This window comes from Piliocolobus tephrosceles, chromosome 9 (assembly GCF_002776525.5).
Source record: "Piliocolobus tephrosceles isolate RC106 chromosome 9, ASM277652v3, whole genome shotgun sequence".
Taxonomy (NCBI): domain Eukaryota; kingdom Metazoa; phylum Chordata; class Mammalia; order Primates; family Cercopithecidae; genus Piliocolobus; species Piliocolobus tephrosceles.
In genome coordinates, this window is record NC_045442.1 from 71,004,161 (window position 1) to 71,025,756 (window position 21,596).

At 39.5% G+C, this 21,596-nt stretch overlaps 1 protein-coding gene across 3 annotated transcripts in view; it reads left to right on the forward strand.

Annotated features, from left to right (window-relative positions):
* The window catches only part of ADK (adenosine kinase), a 591,886-nt gene that overhangs the window by 544,455 nt on the left and 25,835 nt on the right, over positions 1–21,596 (forward strand). For 2 of the 3 annotated variants that reach the window (XM_023204899.2, XM_023204900.1), the window contains exon 10: positions 8,275–8,361. In XM_023204899.2, the coding sequence (XP_023060667.1) occupies positions 8,275–8,361 (87 nt within the window). Of the gene's footprint in view, positions 1–8,274; positions 8,362–11,235; positions 11,285–21,596 lie in introns of those variants that run through there. The other variant, XM_031936187.1, reaches the window with a different exon arrangement.

Consider the following 21,596-nt stretch of genomic DNA (forward strand, 5'->3'; position numbering starts at 1 on the left):
CCCCTGCCATTCCAGTCCATTGTCCATTCTCTATCAGGCTGCCAAAAAAATTTTTTTTTCCTTTTGAGACAGGGTGTTGCTCTGTCACGCAGGCTGGAGAGCAGTGGCACAATCATAGCTCACTGCAGCCTCGACCACCTGGGCTCAAGCCCACCTCAGCCTACTGAGTAGCTGGGAATATAGATATGCACCACCACACCCAGCTAATTTTTCCATTTTGGGTAGAGACGAAGTTTTGCCATGTTCCCAGTCTAGTCTCAAACTCCTGGGCTCAACCAGTCCTCCCGCCTCAGCCTCCCAAAGTGCTGGAATTACAGACATGAGCCAGTGTGCCAGTAATATTTTCAAATCAAAGATGAGATTGCATCACTCCCTTTTTTAAAACCTTCCAACACTTTCCCATTTTACATAGAATGAAATCCTGCAAAACCCCCACATTCACTATACTCCAGGTACAGTGGCCTTCTTGAGCTTCAGCAGTCTTAGTTTGCCAAGCTTGTTGCTAGTCTGGGGCCTCTGCACTTGAATGTTCTACCCCTGGAACTTTACATGGCTTGCTCCTTCTTGCCCTTGAAATCTCAACTCAAATATCACCTCCTGAGTGAGAAAGTAACATCTATGTAAATTAACTCTCCTCCCTTGTCACACTTTATCATAGCATCCTGTTTTATTTTCTCTATGGCACCTATTAATATCTCAAGTTAGGCCGGACATGGTAGCGCATGCCTGTAATCCCAGCACTTTGGGAGGCCAAGGCAGGTGGATCATGGATCACTTGAGCTCACAATTTTAAGGTCAGCCTGGCCAACATGATGAAACCCTATCTCTGCTAAAAGTACAAAAAGTTAGCTGGGCGTAGTGGTGCACGCCTGTAATCCCAGCTACTCTGGAGGCTGAGGCACAAGAATAGCTTGAACCCAGGAGGTGGAGGTTGAAGTGAGCGAAGATCGCACCACTGTACCCCAGCCTGTGCAACAGAGCAAGATTCTATCTCAAAAAATATATATCTATATCAAATTAGCTTGTTTATATATTTGTTACTTGTGTATTGTCTATCCCCGGTAGAATGTTGCTCTCATACAACCTGAGTTTTTATCCTATTCACATCTGTATTCCCAGTCCCTAATAAAGTACCTGACACATGGTAGAGTCTTAATAAATATTTATTAAATAAAATAGCTAAACCCAAACTAGACTAAAACTATGGCTTTTTTGTTCCTAATCCAGTGTACTTCCCATGAACGTTTAATTTTTCCTACTTTTTGTGAAAGCACTTATACGTTTGGAACTACAGTGAGAATTGATGTTCAGAACAATGACATTAAGATGTGCTGGAGGATTCTCTACTATCAAAGAAAAATTTTATTCAGTTCAATAAGCTAAACTAATTAAAGCAGGGATATCATGGCATATTATTATATTAATACATTTAGAAAGATTTCCAAATAAAAAGACTTTCTGCTTTTTCTTTAGTTAACTAGAAAATTAAATTAACTCAGAGCTCTTTATTCCCCAAAAGTCCTTGTTAATTAGGATTGTTCTATAAATCTCTATTATTAGCAGAGTTCATCATCTGTTTTATTGCCCTGTTTATTAGGGCAGCCTGAGCAGGGTGTCTTTGCTCATATCCTGATATGTGTGTCCTAGTGAAAAGAAAAGCATTTCCGGATTCTCATTTTTTCCCTATTCCTTGATATAGGCGTACTTCATGCTGTTAGTGTAACAATTTAGTTTCCTTCTATCAGTTCTCTATATAAAACTGGAATGATATTATTGACCTGGCTATTAAGCAAAATAATTAAATTTAAGATCTGTTTAAAAGCATTAGTGCTTTGTGATGTTGTTTATAACAGAAGATTGAAAATAGCCTAAAAGTCCATTAGTAAAGGATTGGTTAAATAAATGATAGTATATCCATGTAGTGGACTATTACGCTGCAATAAAAAATAATGAGGACATTCTCTGTTTACCAATATAGAAAGATATCCAGTATTTTAAAATATAATCCAGAGTAGCCTAGACAGTATGATACCTTTTTTTGTGTAGGTGAGGGGAGGAAAAAAATAAGAATGTAGTTTATTGTATATGCATAGAAAAATTCTGGAAGGATATATAAGAAAGCAATAACAGTGATAAACAGATTGGGAAGTAGAGGAGCAGAAACCAGCTGAATGGGAGAGATGAGCAGAGAGAGATTTTATAGTATAGCTTTTCATATGTTTTATATTTCTGAATCATACAAATGCATTACCTACTCAAAAAGTTAAATTAAAAACAAGAACAACTAAAAGTAATATGTGGCCAGGTGTGGTACCTCAGCCCTGTAATCCCAGCACTTTGGGAGGCCAAAGTAGGCAGCTCACTTGAGGTCAGGAGTTCAAGACCAGCCTGGCCAACATGGTGAAACCCAGTCTCTACTAAAAATACAAAAATTAGCCGGGCATTGTGGCACGCACCTGTAGTCTCAGCTACTCAGGAGGCTGAGGAAAGATATCGCTCGAACCTGGGAGGTGAAGGTTGCAGTGAGCCAGGATCGCGCCACTGCACTCCAGCCTGGGCAACACAGCGAAACTCCATCTCAAAAAGAAAAAAAGTAATATGCGATTCTGTACTGAATTCTCTACCAGATTAAAAATATTGCTATAGGACAATTAAGAAAATTGGACTGGACTATAGATTAGATTAAAATGTTGTGTTCTGTGTTTATCAACTATAACCTGGCTAACAGAATATCATTACTCTTAGGAAATACACACTGAAGTATTAAGGGGTAAAAGGCATAATATATACCACAAATGCTAAAAAAGTTTGAAAGAATAAATAATGTTATATATATATGGGAGGAATGATCAACTAAATGTGGCAAAATGTTAAAAAATGGTAAATCTGGATAAATGTTGCACAGAGGTTGTCTGTATTTTTCTGGGAACTTTTAATGTAAAATTATTTCTAAATAGTTTTTAAAAACAAGCAAACAAAAACATTTTAATACTATGGAGATTACCTTATTATAAACAATGGCCAAGATACAGGAGCCTCTTAAAAGAATGTGAAGTGTTCTGGTTTTTACATAGTCACACTTTTCACTTTCTGGAGAAGTTTTTACCATCACTTTTCAGTTTCTTCCATGCCTATTGATGCTGAGTCAGAGGCAGTGGCAGGGGTAGTGACTGCATTTTACCTTGAGGTTGAAAAACACCAGGCCAAGTGTGGTGAATCATGTCTGGTGTTCAGGAGGCTGAGGCAGGAGGATCACTTGAAGCCGAGGGCTCAAGACCAGCCCGGAGAGCAAAGCAAGACCCCATCTCTACCAAAAAAAATTTTTTTAATTAGCCAGGCATGTTGGCTTTTACTTGTAGTCCTAGCTGCTCAGGAGGCTGAGACAGGAGGATCCTTTTAGCCCAGGAGTTTGAGGCTGCAGTGAGCCATGATCACACCACTGCACTCCAGCCTGGGAGGCAGAGCAAGACCTTAGCTCTTGAAAAACAGAGAGGGAGAGAGAGAGAGAGAGAGAGAGAGAGAGAGAGAAAATGAAGAAAGGAAGGAAAAGCAAGAGAAAGAGAAAAGAAAGAAAAACACCTGCCTACCTGCCTTTCAACCTGCTGGATCAGCTTCAGTTGTATTTTCTCAACAGTTTAGGACATTAACAAAACAGTAACAATGTGGCATTTTAAAAATACTTTGAACAAAATTTTCTAAGGATATTGTGAGGTTGTGTGAAATATATAGTTAATTTGGTGGAGGTAAACCTGAGGAAACATTTAATTGTTTGGACTTGAATGACTGGATTTTTATTATTGTTCAGTTAGATATTGTGGCATTTTTAGAAACTTAACCATCTCTACTATAGTTGACTTTCATTATAGATGCATGAAGATGTTTTTATTCTAACTAGATTGGCCTCTTAAGTGATTAGATAGTGAAGCTTGTCTCATATTTAAGTGAAGAGTAAATTATTTGTATGAAGTGTCTAAAGAATGCCTAAAATTGATTATTTTGTATTCTAGGTAAGCTAAATTTTATTGTTTTGAATGAAGGCATGCTGCAGTCTTATCTAATAAATGACACAAAACAAATCTATTATCAACTGAATTGTTAATGTTTGTTTCCTGTCTGCTTGGGGAAACTTATGATTTAGTGTTTTTTTAGAAATCCAGAAAGTAGGAATAATAATTATTCCCAACCCTTTTCCTTCTCACTTTACAAAAAGTTTGTGAAGAATTGAGAAATAAATGCTATGAATAATCTTAAGCTCTTAGGTAGAAGTACTTGATCAAAACTAACCGGGTCATTTTTTTACAATTAGGGCAGAAAGCTAGTTTTTACTAATTGTTCTGACAGCTACTCCAGGCTCATTTCATGCCTAAGAAAACTAGGTCCCAGTGAGAGTCATGTGAGTGTGTTAGGCTTCATTGGTTGAATAACATCCATACCTGTAAGTGTATATTCAGATTTAGTGAATGTACTTCTGTGTTCATATAATAAATTTCCTAGAATAGCCATGGAATAGGTCATGCTGGTGAAAACTGTTAGTTTTGTGACTTTTTTTTTTTTGAGACTGAGTTTCACTGTCGCCCAGGCTGGAGTGCAGTGGCATGATCTCTGCTCACTGCAACCTCCGCCTCCCAGATTCCAGCGATTCTCATGCCTCAGCCTCCCAAGTAGCTAGAATTACAGGCACATGCCACCATGCCCGGCTAATTTTTGTATTTTTAATAGACACAGGGTTTTACCATGTTGCTGAGGCTAGTCTTGAATTCCTGACCTCAAGTGATCCACCCGCCTCGGCCTCCCAAAGTGCTGGGATTACAGGCGTGAGCCACTGTGCCTGGCCGTGATTTTTCATAATAGCTCTGTAAACCAGCTTAAGTCATTTGAAAATCAGAGCATACTAAAAACGTAATAAAACATAAATATTATTAAATATTTTTTAGTCTTCTATGACAAGGAGCACATTTTGGGATCTTAAAGATTTTTCAGTGTCATCATTTTGAAAGGAGTTCTTGTAGTTCTTTAGATAATAGAAATTAATGAAAACTGAGTTTATGACACATCTTTTGCATATGTGATATTCTTATATACTTATCTATACTGATAAGTATAAAAAGGTAGAAAATGATTATACTTTGTATTTCAGGAAATTGAACTTCATATGACAACTAAGGATAAAGTATCTCAATGATGTGTGTGTATGTGTATGTATATATCTAGAAAAAGCATTATAAAGCTGCATTTATAGGCTGGGCGCGGTGGCTCAAGCCTGTAATCCCAGCACTTTGGGAGGCCGAGACGGGCGGATCACGAGGTCAGGAGATCGAGACCATCCTGGCTAACACGGTGAAACCCCGTCTCTACTAAAAAAAAATACAAAAAACTAGCTGGGTGAGGTGGCGGGCGCCTGTAGTCCCAGCTACTCCGGAGGCTGAGGCAGGAGAATGGCGTGAACTCGGGAGGCAGAGCTTGCAGTGAGCTGAGATCCGCCACTGCACTCCAGCCCGGGCAACAGGGCGAGACTCCGTCTCAAAAAAAAAAAAAAAAAGCTGCATGTAGAATTTTCAGCAATTTAGATCAAAAAGTCATGATTCTTTTTTTTTTTTTTTTTTTTTTTTTTTTCCCAAGAGGGAATCTCACTCTGTCCCCAGGCAGGAGTGCAGTGGTGCAATCTTGGCTCACTGCAACCTCCACTTCCTGGATTTAAACAATTCTCCTGCCTCAGCCTCCAGAGTAGCTGGGATTTCAGGCACACGCCACCATGCCCAGCTAATTTTTTTTTGTATTTTTAGTGGAGCTGGGATTTTACCATGTTGCCCAGGCTGGTTGAACTCCTGACCTCATGATCCACCCGCCTCCACCTCCCAAAGTGCTGGGATTACAGGTGTAAGCCACCATGCCCGGCCAGAAGTCATCATTCTTAAGAATAAAATTCAAAATAATCTCTTCCATTGTCGATTAGATTCTGTTCATAAATAAAGATTTATGCAGTCAAAAATAAATAATTGTTTTCAAACAAGGAGCTCAAGGAATTCTGTATAATTTCGGTTTACTTACCATTTATATATAATTATTTTCCAATCTGTAAATCTAGTAATTAATTCTTATATTACCTAAAATGTTTTATAGACATGTTAGATTATTACATAATGTAAATGTATTATAAATAGTAATGGTGTCATTAACTTAGCTCATTTTACTTATTTTAGTACCTGTTTGGTTTTAGTTTATAGTTGTTATTTCCCTGTATAGTGTAGCTTGTACTTGAAAGTAGTAAAACCAGATTTCTTTATAAGTATTTATGGTACAGACCTTTTCCTAAATCAGACTGCAGACCTTTCCCAAGTATTTCTAATAAAGTCTGCTTACTTTTTTTTTGGCCTGTGTAGTAGTATGTACTATATATACTCTCTAGAAAATGTAAGTCTGGATATTTGTGCCATAACTTTCAATTAATCAAAATCTTGTCAACTGCCATGTAGGCCGTCATGTTACAAAAAGTGGAAAGTTCAGTTACTTAAAGAGTTTGGCCAGGCATGGTGGCTCACGCCTAATCCCAGCACTTTGGGAGGCTGAGGCAGTCAGATCACTTGAGGTCAGGAGTTCGAGACCAGCCTGGCCAATATGGCAAAATCCTGTCTCTACTAAAAGTACAAAAATTAGCTAGGCGTAGTGGCGCATGACTATAATCCCAGCTACTTGGGAGGCTTAAATCTTGAGAATAACTTGAACCAGGAGGCGGAGGTTGCAATGAGCTGAGATCACGCCACTGCACTCCAGCTGGGACAACAGAATGAGACTCTGTCTCAAAAAAAAAAAAGTTTAAGTGAGATGCAGTGGCTCATGCCTATAATCCTAGCACTTTGGGAGACCAAGACAGGGGATTGCTTGAGCCCAGGAGTTTGAAACTAGCCTGGGCAGCAAAGCGAGACCATGTATCTACCCACCTGCCCCCCTGTCTCCCCCCACCACCCCACAAAAAAGCAAAAAATTAACCAGCTGTGGTGCTGTGTGTCTGTGGTCCCAACTACACGGGAGGCTGAGACAGGAGGATCCCTTGATCCCTTGAGGTCAAGGCTGGAATGTGTTATGATTACACAAGTGCACTCCAGCCTGGATGACAGAGGAAGACCTAAAAAAAAAAAAAGATTTTTAAAAAGATTGACTAAGTAAATGAGTCCTCTTCTTGAATATCAATCTTTCCAGGAGAGCTTTTTCATTAACATATTTATGTCTCTTGTTGAAAGTTTCCATTAAGAGCAGGTAGCAAAAGCTAGACAGAATATGCTTTTGAAGATTCTCTATGTTCTTTATTAATACCTTTCTTAAGTTTCTCAAGATCTCCTTTTGCCTCCCTCTTGGTCTTAAATGAGACTGAAGTTTACGAGTCTTTGGCCATGTTTGTTCCCATAGGGATGCAAATTTATGATTTCAGAAGTTCCAGTCCCCAGTAAGAAGCACTGTCCAATCATGTGCAGATGTGTCTTGTAAGCCAGATTTCATCACAGATAAGTCCATTCCACTGTCATGTGCCACATTTAAAGTACGAAATTAGGTTACTCTGTAGTCAAAACAAGCCCTGGTCCAGACTGCTCTAGGGCAAGACCCCATTGCACTGTCCCTTTTGTTCTGCCCATGCATTTGGTAGTAGCTTTCCCTTTTGCCAGTTGACAGATAGTGACTTCTTTGCAAAACATAACCAGATTAGGTTGTTTTTAATAAACCAACTAAAATAAAAAAATTATTGACATTGGGATGAAGTATTTTAACAGAATAATAGTAATGTTTTTATTGTGCCATTGTGGATTTTCTGTAAAGAAACACCCAATATTCATTATTTATTTATTTTTTAATTTACAACTCTTTAACTGTACCCAACATTTCACTGCTAGGAATATGTCAGGCTTGAAGCTTTATTAGAAACCCATGATCCAATCCATACCAATACTTCTTTTAGTTTATGGCTTCTGTTCATTTGCGCTGTCCAAAAATGTACTGCTACTATTTGTAGTCATTCCAAAAAAAAAAAAAAATGTGAACTACCTAGGTATAACTCTCATAAGACATATACAGCAGCATCTGTATGCTGAAAGTTACCAAAAAAGTGTTACTTGCATATGATTTTACACCATAGTTCCCAAGTGCCCCTGTACAGAATATGGAGCTTATGTCCTGTCTCTCTTTGAATGATGAGTGATGAAGGAGCTTCAGACATTACTGGGTGAGCTTGTATTGAGTGTTACAAAGAGAAGTCAGTCTGCCTTTCTTTGGCTCTAATTGCAGAAAGTGAAGTCACTGCTTTTGCTGTCTTGGATCAAGACCAGAAAGAAATTATTGATACCAATGGAGCTGGAGATGCATTTGTTGGAGGTACAGACTAATTTATTTCATTCTTACTTACAAGTTAAACATTTTAACCCTTGTTTCTACCATATAACCAAGATTTATTCATTTAATAACTTTTAATTTCTTCTTTTAAGTAATTCACTTATGAAGTTCTTTCTATATACTTCTATCATTGTCAGTATTATAAAGGGGCTTTACCACAGGAAAAATTGTGTTTGGAAAAGATAATTTGCTACTGTGCTATACCCCAGTCATTTTCACAAGATTAATTGTATCTGTCAGAAAATTGCATAAACAAGCTGCATCAAGTACAGTATATAGTATATTCGTAGCCCTTCAGGCTTAAATGTTAACACATTTTTGTTCTTTAAAACAAGTTGTGATGAATATTAAACAGTATGCTAATAACTAAGGATGATGTCTTTGGATGATATCCTTTGGTTAAAACATCTGTTTCAAACACAATAGTGGTTGTTTGTTATACTAGGAAGAGTTCAATTTTTGCCTATTTTAGGCTCTATAAGAGCTGGCAAATTTTATATGAACTAATGATTTTGGTAATGAATACTCAAAAATAAAATCAAGATAATAGAAGATTTTTGGCTCAGTGACTTAGATTGATCTAAAATCTGATTCAAAAATTCTTTTGATAAGTCTAAATTCCTTCTAGCTAAGTGTAGTTAATTAGGCTAGTTTATAGTCTCTAGAACGCTTTAGCTTCCTCAAAGATACCCCAAAGGGGTCTTTCCTAGTCAGACCAGGTTAATTTAAAAAAAAAAAAAAAAAAAAAAGCAAGCAAGTGGAGCTGATCATTGTCCCTTTTTCTCTGGAGGATAATTTGAATCATGGGAAACTTATTTAAGTTTGTGTGATGGTTTTAACTTAATATTTTATTTTAATGGTGTTTTACCAACATAAATTTTTATTTTTCTTTCTCTAAAACTATTCATGCCCAGTTTTTTGTCTGTCTGTTTTTGATATGGAGTCTCACTCTGTCTCCCAGGCTGGTGTGCAGTGTTGCAATCTCAGCTCACTGCAACCTCTGCCTCCCGATTCAAGTGATTCTCCTGCCTCAGCCTCCTGAGCAGCTGGGACCACAGGTGCATGCCACCACACCTGGCTAATTTTTGTACTTTTAGTGGAGATGGGGTTTTGCCATGTTGGGCAGGCTGGTCATGCCCAGTCTTAAATGAACTATTAACCATTAGGATGCCCCATGCCGTGTATTCTTTGGAAAGAGTCTGTACCACAGACAACATTCTACTTCACTGTTATGATTGTGTTTTTTATTTCCTTGCTTGGAAAGTCTTCATTATTGGTAATATTAGAGTACTTAGCCAATTTTCCTATTTTTTACTCTTTAGAGCTATAGATGTATGTAGGCTAAAAATATTTTATTCTGAATTTAGCCATATTCTGTAATACACTAAGAAAACCCTAGTGATTTCTTGGTTAGAAATTGGTCAAACCAGGAATCTTAGTCTAGAAACTTTTAAACTTATACACTGTATGTACATTACTTAAGTACTTTAAAATCTTTAAAACACGAAGTCTTCTATTTCTTTGACATTCAGTAGGACACATAATGAGGGCATCATAGATTTGATGGTGACCTAAATAGCCACTACCTCTGGCCTTGAGTTACTAGGCTTCCTGGCCCTGCAACAGCAGATTCTGTTGCAGTCACCTAACTATCTGTAATGCTACTGATACTAGGTGAGAATATATAGACTTTTTGAGGGAGAGAGAGGCCATTCTTAGGATACTCAGTTAGGAACAGCTAGCTACCATTTGTATTGTCATTAGAGTGATAAATAAACTACTTCATCAAAGCAATTGGGATTTTTTGTTAGAGGATTTTTCAGCCTCTTTTTATCCTACTTCATTATATTTATTGTTGGGGTATAGTTAGGTAAGTAAAACAGAAAAATATAGAACAGGGATCCACAACTTTTTTTTTTTTTTTTTGTAAAAGGCCAAATGGTGACTGTTTTAGGCTTTGCAAGTCATATAACAGGCTGTATTGCATATCTTTGTTTGCTTGCTTGTGTTTTGCTTTGTTGTTGTTTTTTTTTTTAATAGCACTTTTAATATGTAAAAACCTTTCCTAGCTCTCTAGCTGTACAAAAACATGCCATAGGCCAGTGTTGGCCTACAGACTATAGTTTGCCAAACGCTTTTTTACTCATAGGCAGCTTCCTCACTTTATTCATTTCTAGCATTTCAAAGCTCCAAACACTAGATTTCACTACACATTGTCGAAATCAGAATAGAGAAAGTGGAAGGCAAGTAGACACTAGGCAGGACTTTACTGGTAATACAATTAGATAGCCAATTTTCTCACTTTGAACCTACTCAGTTCCCAGGGTAATCAGATCCCAAAACACTGGGTCATGCAATGAGATGAAAATCCTAATGTCAGTTTATTAATGGAATACTTATGTTGCCATCTTTAGCACATTCTGTCAAATGTGAGTCAAGCTACGAAGTAACAGCAATAGATAACCTTTATACGGTACCTACTAACCAACCAATATCTTACATACTTTATATATATTAACGAATTTAGTGTTCACAAAAGCTTCTTGGAGTAGATTATTTTTACCCCTATTTTACTGATGAAAAAAACAGAGACAAAGAAAGGTGAGATAATGTGCCCATAGTCTCATGGCTAGAGAGTAGCAGAGCCAGGATTCAAACCCAGAAACTCTGTCTCCAAAGTCAGTGCTTTTACTGACCACACTAACACTGCTTCTCTAAACATTTATGTAAATCTCACCATTATAACTGAGAATCACAGACCAGCCTTCCTGACAAAAGCTGGTTTTGCCAGAGAAACTTCCTGTTATCTGAGTAGATGACTTCATTTATTGAAGAGGATCTTTTGTAATCTGACAGGGTTCTGAGGACTCTAAGGCAAGATTGTTGAGGAAAAGAAAGAAAAACTGAAAGGGAAGAGAATCCAAGAACTGTAGTCCCTGGTGAGTTTGAACCAAGAGCTTTTTGCTAAGCTGTAGCATCGATTGCACTACAGAGATACAGAAAGCCAGATGATAAACTTGCTTGGTTAGCGTGGACTCCAAATAAGAGAGTTATATGAATCAGCTGTTTAATAGTGAAGCAAGATATTTCCCTAAGCCCTTCTCAGGCAGTAACTGCAGTGTATGGGCACTGGAACTAGCCGGCCACTTTGATGCCAGCAGGAGGGAACTTCACTCACTCGCTGCTCCACCCCTCACAGGAGGGGGAGCACAGGTGAGCAGGTGCAGGAACTGGGCCAAGCACTTTGGGGCACTGGTAAGAGCGAACTCCATACCAGCCCAGTGGCAGCATCTAAGGGAAGGTGCCCTTGACCTCTGGTTCCCCAGAGGAAGCGCTACAGTGCCCTTTTAGCTTTGCTGTCCGTAGACAGCTTAAGCGTTAACAGCTCAGTGGAGTGACCCTCCTTTGTCACCAGTGTGACAGCCCTTTGCACCCACAAAGGGCTGAGTTCTTGGCACCTGAGTTCTTGTCTGGTGTCCAGGATAAATGGGGTCACACAAACGAATTGGAGATGGTAAATGCAGGGGATTTTATTGCCAATGAAAGTGACTCTCAGCAGGAAGGGGAGCTGAAAGGGGGATGGAGCAGGAAGATAATCCCCTGGAGTCCGGTCGTCCCCAGCCAGACTCCTCTCCAAAGCTATGCCATCAAGCTGTCCCTCTGAAGTCAAGCCGCTTCTCTCCAGTGTCCAATCGTGGTCTCCAGCATCCAGCTGCTTCTCCTCTTCTCCTTTCTCTGTCAGCTGAGCCTGGGTTTTTTATGGGCACAGGATTGTGGGTGGGGTGGGCCGTGGGTGGTTTTGGAAAAGGCAACATTTGAGCAGGAAAACAAGGATGTAAGTTCTCACTTTGGGCCGTGGTATTAGGCTTTTTGGCTTTAGGGTGGGGCCCTCACCAGAGACCCACCCTCTTCTGCCCAGAATTTGCCTGCCTCCTGTCCCTATCAATAGCACCCATCTAACAACCTGATGCATCCATCTTACAACAGAAATGGTCTTGTTAGTTGGAAATACTAAAAGATCCATTGGTTAAAACCCCCTGCTCCCTCTCCACACCAGCAAGAGCCTTTCTACTGGGATTAGAAACAACAGCTGTTGGCTCCACATGGTGACTCACACCTGAAATCCTAGCACTTTGAGAGGCCAAGGCAGGCGGATCACTTGAGGCCAGGAATTTGAGACCAGCCTGGCCAACATGGCAAAACTCTGTCTCTACTAAAAATACAAAAAATTAGCCAGGCAAGGTAACATGCACTTGTAGTCCCAGCTACTTGGGATGCTGAGGCCCTGCCCATATGGAAAAATTAACAAAATAGATCAAAGACTTAAGTGTAAGTACTAAATCAGCCAGGTGTGGTGGCTCATGCCTGTAATCCCAGCACTTTGGGAGGCCGAAGCAGGTGGATCACTTGAGGCCAGGAGTTTGAGACCAGCCTGGCCAACATGGCGAAACCCCATCTCTACTAAAAATAGAAAAATTAGCTGGAATTGGCATTGCATGCCTGAAGTCCCAGCAACTTGGGTGGCTGAGGCAGGAGAATCACTTGAACCCAGGAGGCAGAGGTTGCAGTGAGCCAAGATCTTACTGCTGCACTCCAGTCTGGGTGACAGAGTGAGACCTTGTCTCAAAAAAATTAATTAATTAATTAATAAAATAATAGGCGCTGACTACTTCCACCTTGGAAATGAATCTCAGGCAGTGGCAACTTTTACATTTACTATGTAGTTTATTTTTCTTTGCCTCATTGCCCAATTAACATATCTTCTTTCTGATTGACACATTCTATCTTTGGATGGTTAATATATTCATCCTGTAACTTTCAAGTTTTGCTGGCCTAAGAGTATTTCTGTCTTTTGTGACTTTGCATATCTATATTTTAGTCCACTTTGTGGTAATTTAACTCTCTGAAGGACAATAATTTTCTTTGCATAAATTTCAGATTTTGGATAAAGTATCACTCCAGCTACCATGTGCTAATTATCTATATCAGTAGCAGAGTGCCATGTGTTCCTTTAGCCAGCTAAAAAGATATATGACTACATCATGGATTTTCATGTATAATTTAAAAATGAGTAACCCAAATGTACATAAATTAAATTAAATTAAATTCATAGTTCCATTTCACGAGTTTAGTGACAGTAACAAATCCCTCCAGCCTCTACAAGCATCACTCCTTGTTCTATTTGGAGGTCTTAAGCGCTTTGTGATATTTGCTCTTTATTTGTCACCGGCCAGCCCTGATAGAACTAATCTTTTCACATTGTTCCTCAAAAGCCCAAGTGCTAGGATTGTACTCTTGGAAATGGAGACAATTCTATAATCTCTAAGGATGATTTCCTAATTTCCTAGGTCAGGAGAAAATTTCTTCCTGTTGTCCTGCTGTGCTTTGTCACAGCAGGTCTGCCTTTTCATTTGGAACCCTCTTTGTCACTGCCATAGTAACAAATGGAAACATTGAGAACATTTTGTGACAGGCACTGTCATTGTTCCCAGTGAAATCTCTTCCCCTGTGTCTTCCCGGTAAATGAAACTGAGAAGAAAAATCATAACAAATAACATGAAAAAGGACCTAATCAATATGTTCCCACTGGGCTGTCAATACCAGCCTGTGTTAATCTAATATGATTTAGTCATATGTTTTATGGCAGCTGTAGGAATATGGACAGGACCTACAAATCATCTTTAGACTGAAAGTGAGTACACCTTTGACAGATGATGTGTAGATGCTTATATACAACTCTCAGATAAAAGACTAGACTTCACCCAAGAACCAACATTCTTAGAATTAAAAACAAAAAAAAAACAAAAAACCTTCATTAAGTATGGTTAAGAGCCACATATAGATTAGAAAACTTTATTTTGTTGGTTTTTTGTTTTGTTTTTGTTTTTGTTTTGAGATGGAGTCTTGCTCTGTCGCCCAGGCTGGAGTGCAGTGACACAATCTTGACTCACTGCAACCTCTGCCTCCCAAGTTCAAGCAATTCTCCTGCCTCATCCTCCCAAATAGCTAGAATTACAGGCATCTGCCACCACACCTGGCTAATTTTTGTATTTTTAGTAAAGATGGAGTTTTGCCATGTTGACCAGGCTGGTCTCGAACTCCTGACCTAAGGTGATCCACCTGCCTCAGCCTCCCAAAGTCCTGGGATTTACAGGCATGAGCCACTGCACCTAGCCAGAATATTTTATTTGGAATGATAATAAAGTAATTGTGCTGCCTCATAATATATTTTTTGGAGGGGGAGATGGGGTCTCACTCTGTCACCTAGGCTGGAGTGCAATAGCACGATCATAGCTCACTGCAGCCTCAAACTCCTGGGCTCAAGCCATCCTCCCACCTCAGTCCCCGAGTAGCTGGGACTACAGGGTTTTTTTTTTAATTTTTTGTAGAGACAGAGTCTCACTCTGTTACCCAGTCTGGTCTTTTTTTTTTTTTTTTTTGAGACGGAGTCTCGCTCTGTCGCCCAGGCTGGAGTACAGTGGCCGGATCTCGGCTCACTGCAAGCTCCGCCTCCCGGGTTCACGCCATTCTCCTGCCTCAGCCTCCCGAGTAGCTGGGACCACAGGCGCCGCCACCTCGCCCGGCTAGTTTTTTGTATTTTTAGTAGAGACGGGGTTTCACTGTGTTCACCAGGATAGTCTCGATCTCCTGACCTCGTGATCCACCCGTCTCGGCCTCCCAAAGTGCTGGGATTACAGGCTTGAGCCACTGCGCCCGGCCTCTAGTCTGGTCTTGAACTCTTGGCCTCAAGCAGTCCTCCTGCCTAGGACTCCCAAAGTGCTGGATTACATTTCATTAAAATGACAATTCATTTGGGATTACAGACATGAGCCACCACCCCCAGCCAGAATACTCTTTATTTTAAAAATCCTCACAACAGCTTCAGCAGGGAAAATGTATTACACTTAAAAATATTACCTATAGTATGCAAATGACTCTGAAAACCACTTAGCAATCACAATGCAAATAATTCTCCTGTTTCCCATCTAATAAAAAGGAACACTAATTTCATTCTCTAGGCTGGGAGCAGTGGCTCACACCTGTAATTCCAGCACTTTGGGAGGCCAAGGCAAGTGGATAGCTTGAGCTCGGCAGTTCAAGACCAGCCTGGACAATGTGGCAAAACCCCATTTCTACCAAAAATAAAAAAATTAGCTGGGCGTGGTGGCATGAGCCTGTGGTTCCAGCTACTCAGGAGGCTGAGGTGGGAGGATTGCTGGAGCCTGGGAAGTCAAGGCTGCAGTGCACTGTGATTGCACCCCTGCACTCCAGACTGGGTGACAGAGTGAGACCTTGTCTCAAAAACAAACAAAAAACAGTTTCATTCTCTAATTCATGTTTAGAAAAGAACATTGGTTTAAAAAAATTTTTTAAAGAGTTGTTTTCAGAACAAGGATGCCACTTCCTCTTCATATGGCACCTATCTATACTTCTGAGGACCATAAAGACTCCCTAATTATCTTCATATTTTCTATCCTCACCTTGTTTTTTTGGTCCCAAACATTTATAACTTCCTCCCCCATTCTTCTTAATTGCTACTTCATTGTGCTATGCATAGAAGTGGTGCAGAATTCTTGGGATTTTTTTTTTTTTTCACTACACGCTTCCTTTGCTCTCCATCTCAGAAGACTAGAAGACAACTTGGTAACTGTTGAATATATTGTTTCTCACACTTCTTCACTCAAAAACCAAAACTTTCATATGACCCACATCTGCTGAGGATTTACTTAATGGTGACCAAGATGACAGCTCCCCACTGCTAAACAACCAAATGTCAACAACTCTTTTTCTTGTCTTTCTGCTCTAATGGGACATCTCCTCTGTTTTATTTCTTGAGCAGAAATTTTTCTTAAAACCATCAAATGAACTGTGGAATTGGCTTGGTCATTAGGAATATGAAACAGGCCAGGCGTGGTGGCTCACACCTGTAATCCCAACACTTTGGGAGACAAAAGCAGGAGGATCACATGAGGCCAGGATTTCAAGACCAGCCTGGACAGTACAGTGAGACCCTAGTCTCTACAAAAATAAATAAATAAATAGCCAAGCAGGGTGGCATGTGCCTGTAGTCCCAACTACTCAAGAGGCTGAGGTGAGAGGATCACTTGAGCCCAGAAGGTTGAGGCTACAGTGAGCTGAAGTCACACCACTGCACTACAGTCTGGACAACAGGGGGAGACCCTGTCTCTACAAAAAAAAAGAAAAACGATATGAAACATTCACCACAGATAGTAGTTCAAGTTCATGCAAGAGAAAGGAAGAGAGAGCTATGCCCTTGCACAGTGATAGGATGCTTTATTACATGCTACACTAGTGTTATACCTCCAGAGTCTTAGTCAAGCTGAAGCTAGACCAGCACCAAATTTCATAAACACTGTCTATGATTATTTGAGCCTTCATTAGTTAAAAAATGTAAAGATTATCCTCTCCAGCCATGATTTAAAAAAAGAGAGAGAGAAATCACTTTAGTTCATGTGAAATACAGAATGATTTTAGAGTGAAGCCTGTAATTTCTCATCAACACAAATGTTCCCTCAAAGACCTAATATCCTGAATTACTTCTATCTAGAAGCAATTGTAAATAGATAATGGAATTGAAAGGACTTTATCTTCTGGGAATGTGGATAAGACACAAACAGTCTGAACCATGTAGGCTATCAGACTCTAAAGCTCAGATGTGAACCTTAGGTTTCTTATATTTAATGATATTTTAGAAATATTTATTCTAAGAAAATGATGTTGATATGGAAATTTTTATTTAGTTGCAGAGGTCCACAGGAAATGTCATAAGTAAAATTTCTGAAGTTCATTTTCTTAAACAGAATTGTGACATAACAAAATATATGTGTGTTAGTTCCCTGACCTGGAATATTGGTGAGCCAATTGGAAGTAATTTGAATCGTATAATTCTCTCAGCTGCTATTACATGAATCTGGTCAGTTTTACCTCTCATATCTGTCTGACACATCCAACATGTATCAGTTAGCTTTTACTGCATAACTAACAACTTTCAAAACCTAGTTACCTAAAATAACAACTCACTTATTTAGCTGGGCCTGTGCTTACCTGGACAGTTCCTCTGGCCTTAGAGTGTTGAGAGATATTGAAAGCTAAGATTCAAACTCAAAATTTGGCCTCAAAGTTCTTAGCCCTAGCCATTTTGCTATACTCCCTTTTATTACTACATCATCTTACCTTCCTCTCTAAAGGAGGAGAAATAGCCAAAGTGGGTTTATAAACACTGGTCTGTAGACTGGTACCAGTCTATGACATAAGAGTTTTTATCAGTCAATATCAAAATGTAAGAAGGCAGGGGCAAGAAAGTAAACTTCTGTAAAACTAAATATATTCAGTTTTAAATCTTGCCCTTCCTACTTTGAGGGAGTTATATTTTCTTTTTTTATGAATAATGTTGGTAATAGTGGAATTTTTTTTTTTTTTTTTTTCCTGAGACTGAGTCTCTGCTCTGTCACTCAGGCTGGAGTGCAGTGGTGCAATCTCAGCTCACTGCAACCTCCACCTCCCAGGTTCAAGCAATTCTCCTGCCTCAGCCTCCCAAGTAGCTGGGATTATAGGCGCCCGCCATCACGCCCGGCTTATTTTTTTAGTAGAGACAGGGTTTCACCATGTGGGCCAGGCTGGTCTTGAACTCCTGACCTCGTGATCCACCCACCTTGGCCTCCCAAAGTGCTGAGATTACAGGCATGAGCCACTGCGTCCAGCCTGGATTTTTAAAAAATGTTCTTATCTAGCAGAATTAAAGTCTGCCAGCTCTGTGTTTATCCCTAAAATCTTTTGGACAAGTTTCAATGTTCTGTGAAATCCCAAAGTCTGGGATTCACTGATCAACCATATTTTTTCATAAATTCTACAAAATTATTTGGCCAGTTTTTTTTCTTTATGCCATTAAAAGATTAGTGATGACTTGAATGCTGTTCATGTTGGGTTTTTCTAATATCTGGCCCATTTCTTCATATAAAGAAGATGAGTGTAGGCTAGACGCAGTAGCTCATGCCTGTAATCCCAGCTCTTTGGGAGGCTGAGGCAGGTGGATCACTTGAGGTCAGGAGTTCAAGACCAGCCTGACCAACATGGTGAAATCCCATCTCTACTAAAATACAAAAATTACCAAGGTGTGGTGGTGGTGCCTATAATCCCAGCTACTCGGGAGGCTGAGGCTAGAGAATCACTTGAACCCGGGAGGTGGAGGTTGCAGTGAGCTGGGATGGTGCCACTACACTCTAGCCTGGGCAACAGAGCAAGACTCCATCCCAAAAAACAAAATAAAAAGTAAAGAAGACAAGTATAGAACTTAAGCTGTTGACAGATGAGTACAGAGCAATAAGTATAATATGTGATTTGTATTTTGTTAAAAATGGTCTTATGTGTGTATATTGAATGTATACTTACAAAAGCATATAAAAGTTCCAAGAAGAAACACTCCAAACAGCTGACAGTGGATGTACTTGGAGATGGATGAATGAAATAATCACTTTCCACTCTGTATGTCTGAATTTCTTTTTTACAATGTGCCCTTATTGGCTTTGTAATTAATGTAATCTTTAAATAAATAAAATCACATGTGTGTAGCACTGATGCAGAGCCCAGCCAGCCTTAGTACCTAGCAGAAATCTTCACTGTGGTAAATAAGTCATCAGACACAACATTTCAAACTATATGATAATTTATATGAAACGTAACCTCTGATGTTTTAAGGCAACTTATCAGCAGAGGTCTGAATAAAACAAAATTAACAGAATGATTGTCAAATTAACAGCTACTCTCTCTTCAGATATGTAAGTTCTGAAACCAGGGATATAAACACAGTCTTTTAATTTATTTTTCATTTAAATTATCCAGTTAACATTGACATTTTATAGAGTTTAGATATATTTCTCGCCCACAAAGTAAATGCAAATTAAAAACTGATTTCTGTCATCAAATGCTCTTAAAATTTTAGAACCATCCTGCTATGATAAATTTTTAGTTGATCAAATGCAGATTTTTGAATTGAATTAAATAATAACAAAATTTAATAACAAAGTTATCTTGCTTATGAATTAGGGCATAAGCACAGCTTCACATAAACAATGTTACCATCATCTTATCCCAGCAGCTATTACTTTGCCCCAATGAATCTTTTGTTTTTATTTTTTTATTTATTTTATTTATTTATTTATTTTTTTTGAGACGGAGTCTTGCTCTGTCGCCCAGGCTGGAGTGCTGGAGTGCAGTGGCACAATCTCGGCTCACTGCAAGCTCCGCCTCCTGGGTTCACGCCATTCTCCTGCCTCAGCCTCCCGAGTAGCTGGGACTACAGGCGCCTGCAACTACGCCCGGCTAATTTTTTGTACTTTTTAGTAGAGATGGGGTTTCACTGTGTTAGCCAGGATGGATGGTCTCAATCTCCTGACCTCATGATCCACCCGTCTTGGCCTCCCAGAGTGCTGGGATTACAGGTGTGAGCCACCACGCCCGGCCAAATCTTTTGTTTTTAACTGTATTGTTTAGAGTGTTCGCGCTGAAAGGAAAATTTTTAAAAATCATATTTTCTGGTTTTCAAACAATTTCCAGTAGTGAAACTCTTTTCAAATGAGGTCTTATCTGAATCAGAATGAAATGAACCCACAAAAATTAAAAATTAAAAAGTTTTTAAGAAAGAATGAAATGAGATTAAACAAACTCCCATTTGTCCCTATCCACATTTTATTTGGTGACTCATGATGTCAGGTAGGAAAACCATGATCTGTTCAAAAGCTCCCATTTGATGAATGAAGCAAGTAAGGCCCAAAGAAAGGTAAAAAATGAGTTGTCCAAGGGAGTTAATTGCAAATATGAGACTAGAAGCCAGATTACTGAATTCATGACACAGCAGTTTCTTATGTTCATAATCCAAATGAAAGTTGTCAGTTAAGGCTGAGTGCGGTGGCTCATGCCTGTAATCCCAGCACTTTAAGAGGCTGAGGTGGACAAATCACTTGAGGTCAGGAGTTCGAGACCAGCCCGGCCAACACAACATGGTGAAACCCCACCTCTACTAAAAATACAAAAAAATTAGCCGAGCATGATGGGAGACACCTGTAATCCCAGCTACTCAAGAGGCTGAGACGGGAGAATTGCTTGAACCTGGGAGGCAGAGGTTGCAGTGACCCAGGATCGTGCCACTGCACTCCAGCCTGGGCAACAGAGTGAGACTCCCATCTCAAAAAAAAAAAAAAAATTGTCAGTTAAGCCGTCTGTTATTTAGTCCTCTTGGAAATACATAGGTCAAGAGTCAATATCCCAAATGCATAGAAGGAGGGGTTTTTTGTTTTGTTTTCTTTTTTTGTCTTGATGTTTGACTTTAAACAGAAGTATATGCTAAACTTTTATTTTGGGGACCACGTCAAAAGATCACACATTAGCTTTAAAATCAAATTCTGACTCAATGTTGTATATCTATGTTCCATGAAGAAGAATGACTTTTAAAGCAGTGTTTTGAAAGGGATTGTGGTGAAAGGGCATCTTACCTATATGAGTACAAAATACCTCTTAGCAGTACTCTTCAAGAGCTTTCTTCCAAAATTAAGATCTTTTTTTTTTTTTTTTTTTTTTTTTGAGAAGGAGTCTCGCTCTGTCGCCCAGGCTGGAGTGCAGTGGCCGGATCTCAGCTCACTGCGAGCTCCGCCTCCCGGGTTCATGCCATTCTCCTGCCTCAGCCTCCCAAGTGGCTGGGATTACAGGCGCCCGCCACCTCGCCCGGCTAGTTTTTTTGTATTTTTTAGTAGAGACGGGGTTTCACCGTGTTCGCCAGTATGGTCTCGATCTCCTGACCTCGTGATCCACCCGTCTCGGCCTCCCAAAGTGCTGGAATTACAGGCTTGAGCCACCGCGCCTGGCCTAGGATCATTTTTTAATTGAAGGGCTTTTGGTTTTGTTTTTAATTCAAATACAATGTCCCATACCATGTTAATAGAACTCAGTAAGTTTCCATTTTTAGCCACCACAAAGAAGGAGTAAGAAGTTATTCTCATAGCTGTAGCTATAGGACAATAAAGTTATTCTTGCCTGTACATTACACTGACCACTTGCCTGTATATTACACATTGCTTTTCAGTTGCTCACTTTATGTGGGAGGGTGTGTTGTGCTGCACTATCTGAAAGGAAACTTTGCTCTAAATTGACTTCCTGTACATGTCAACAATTAACACCATTTGACACCACTTAAGCTTTGGTTT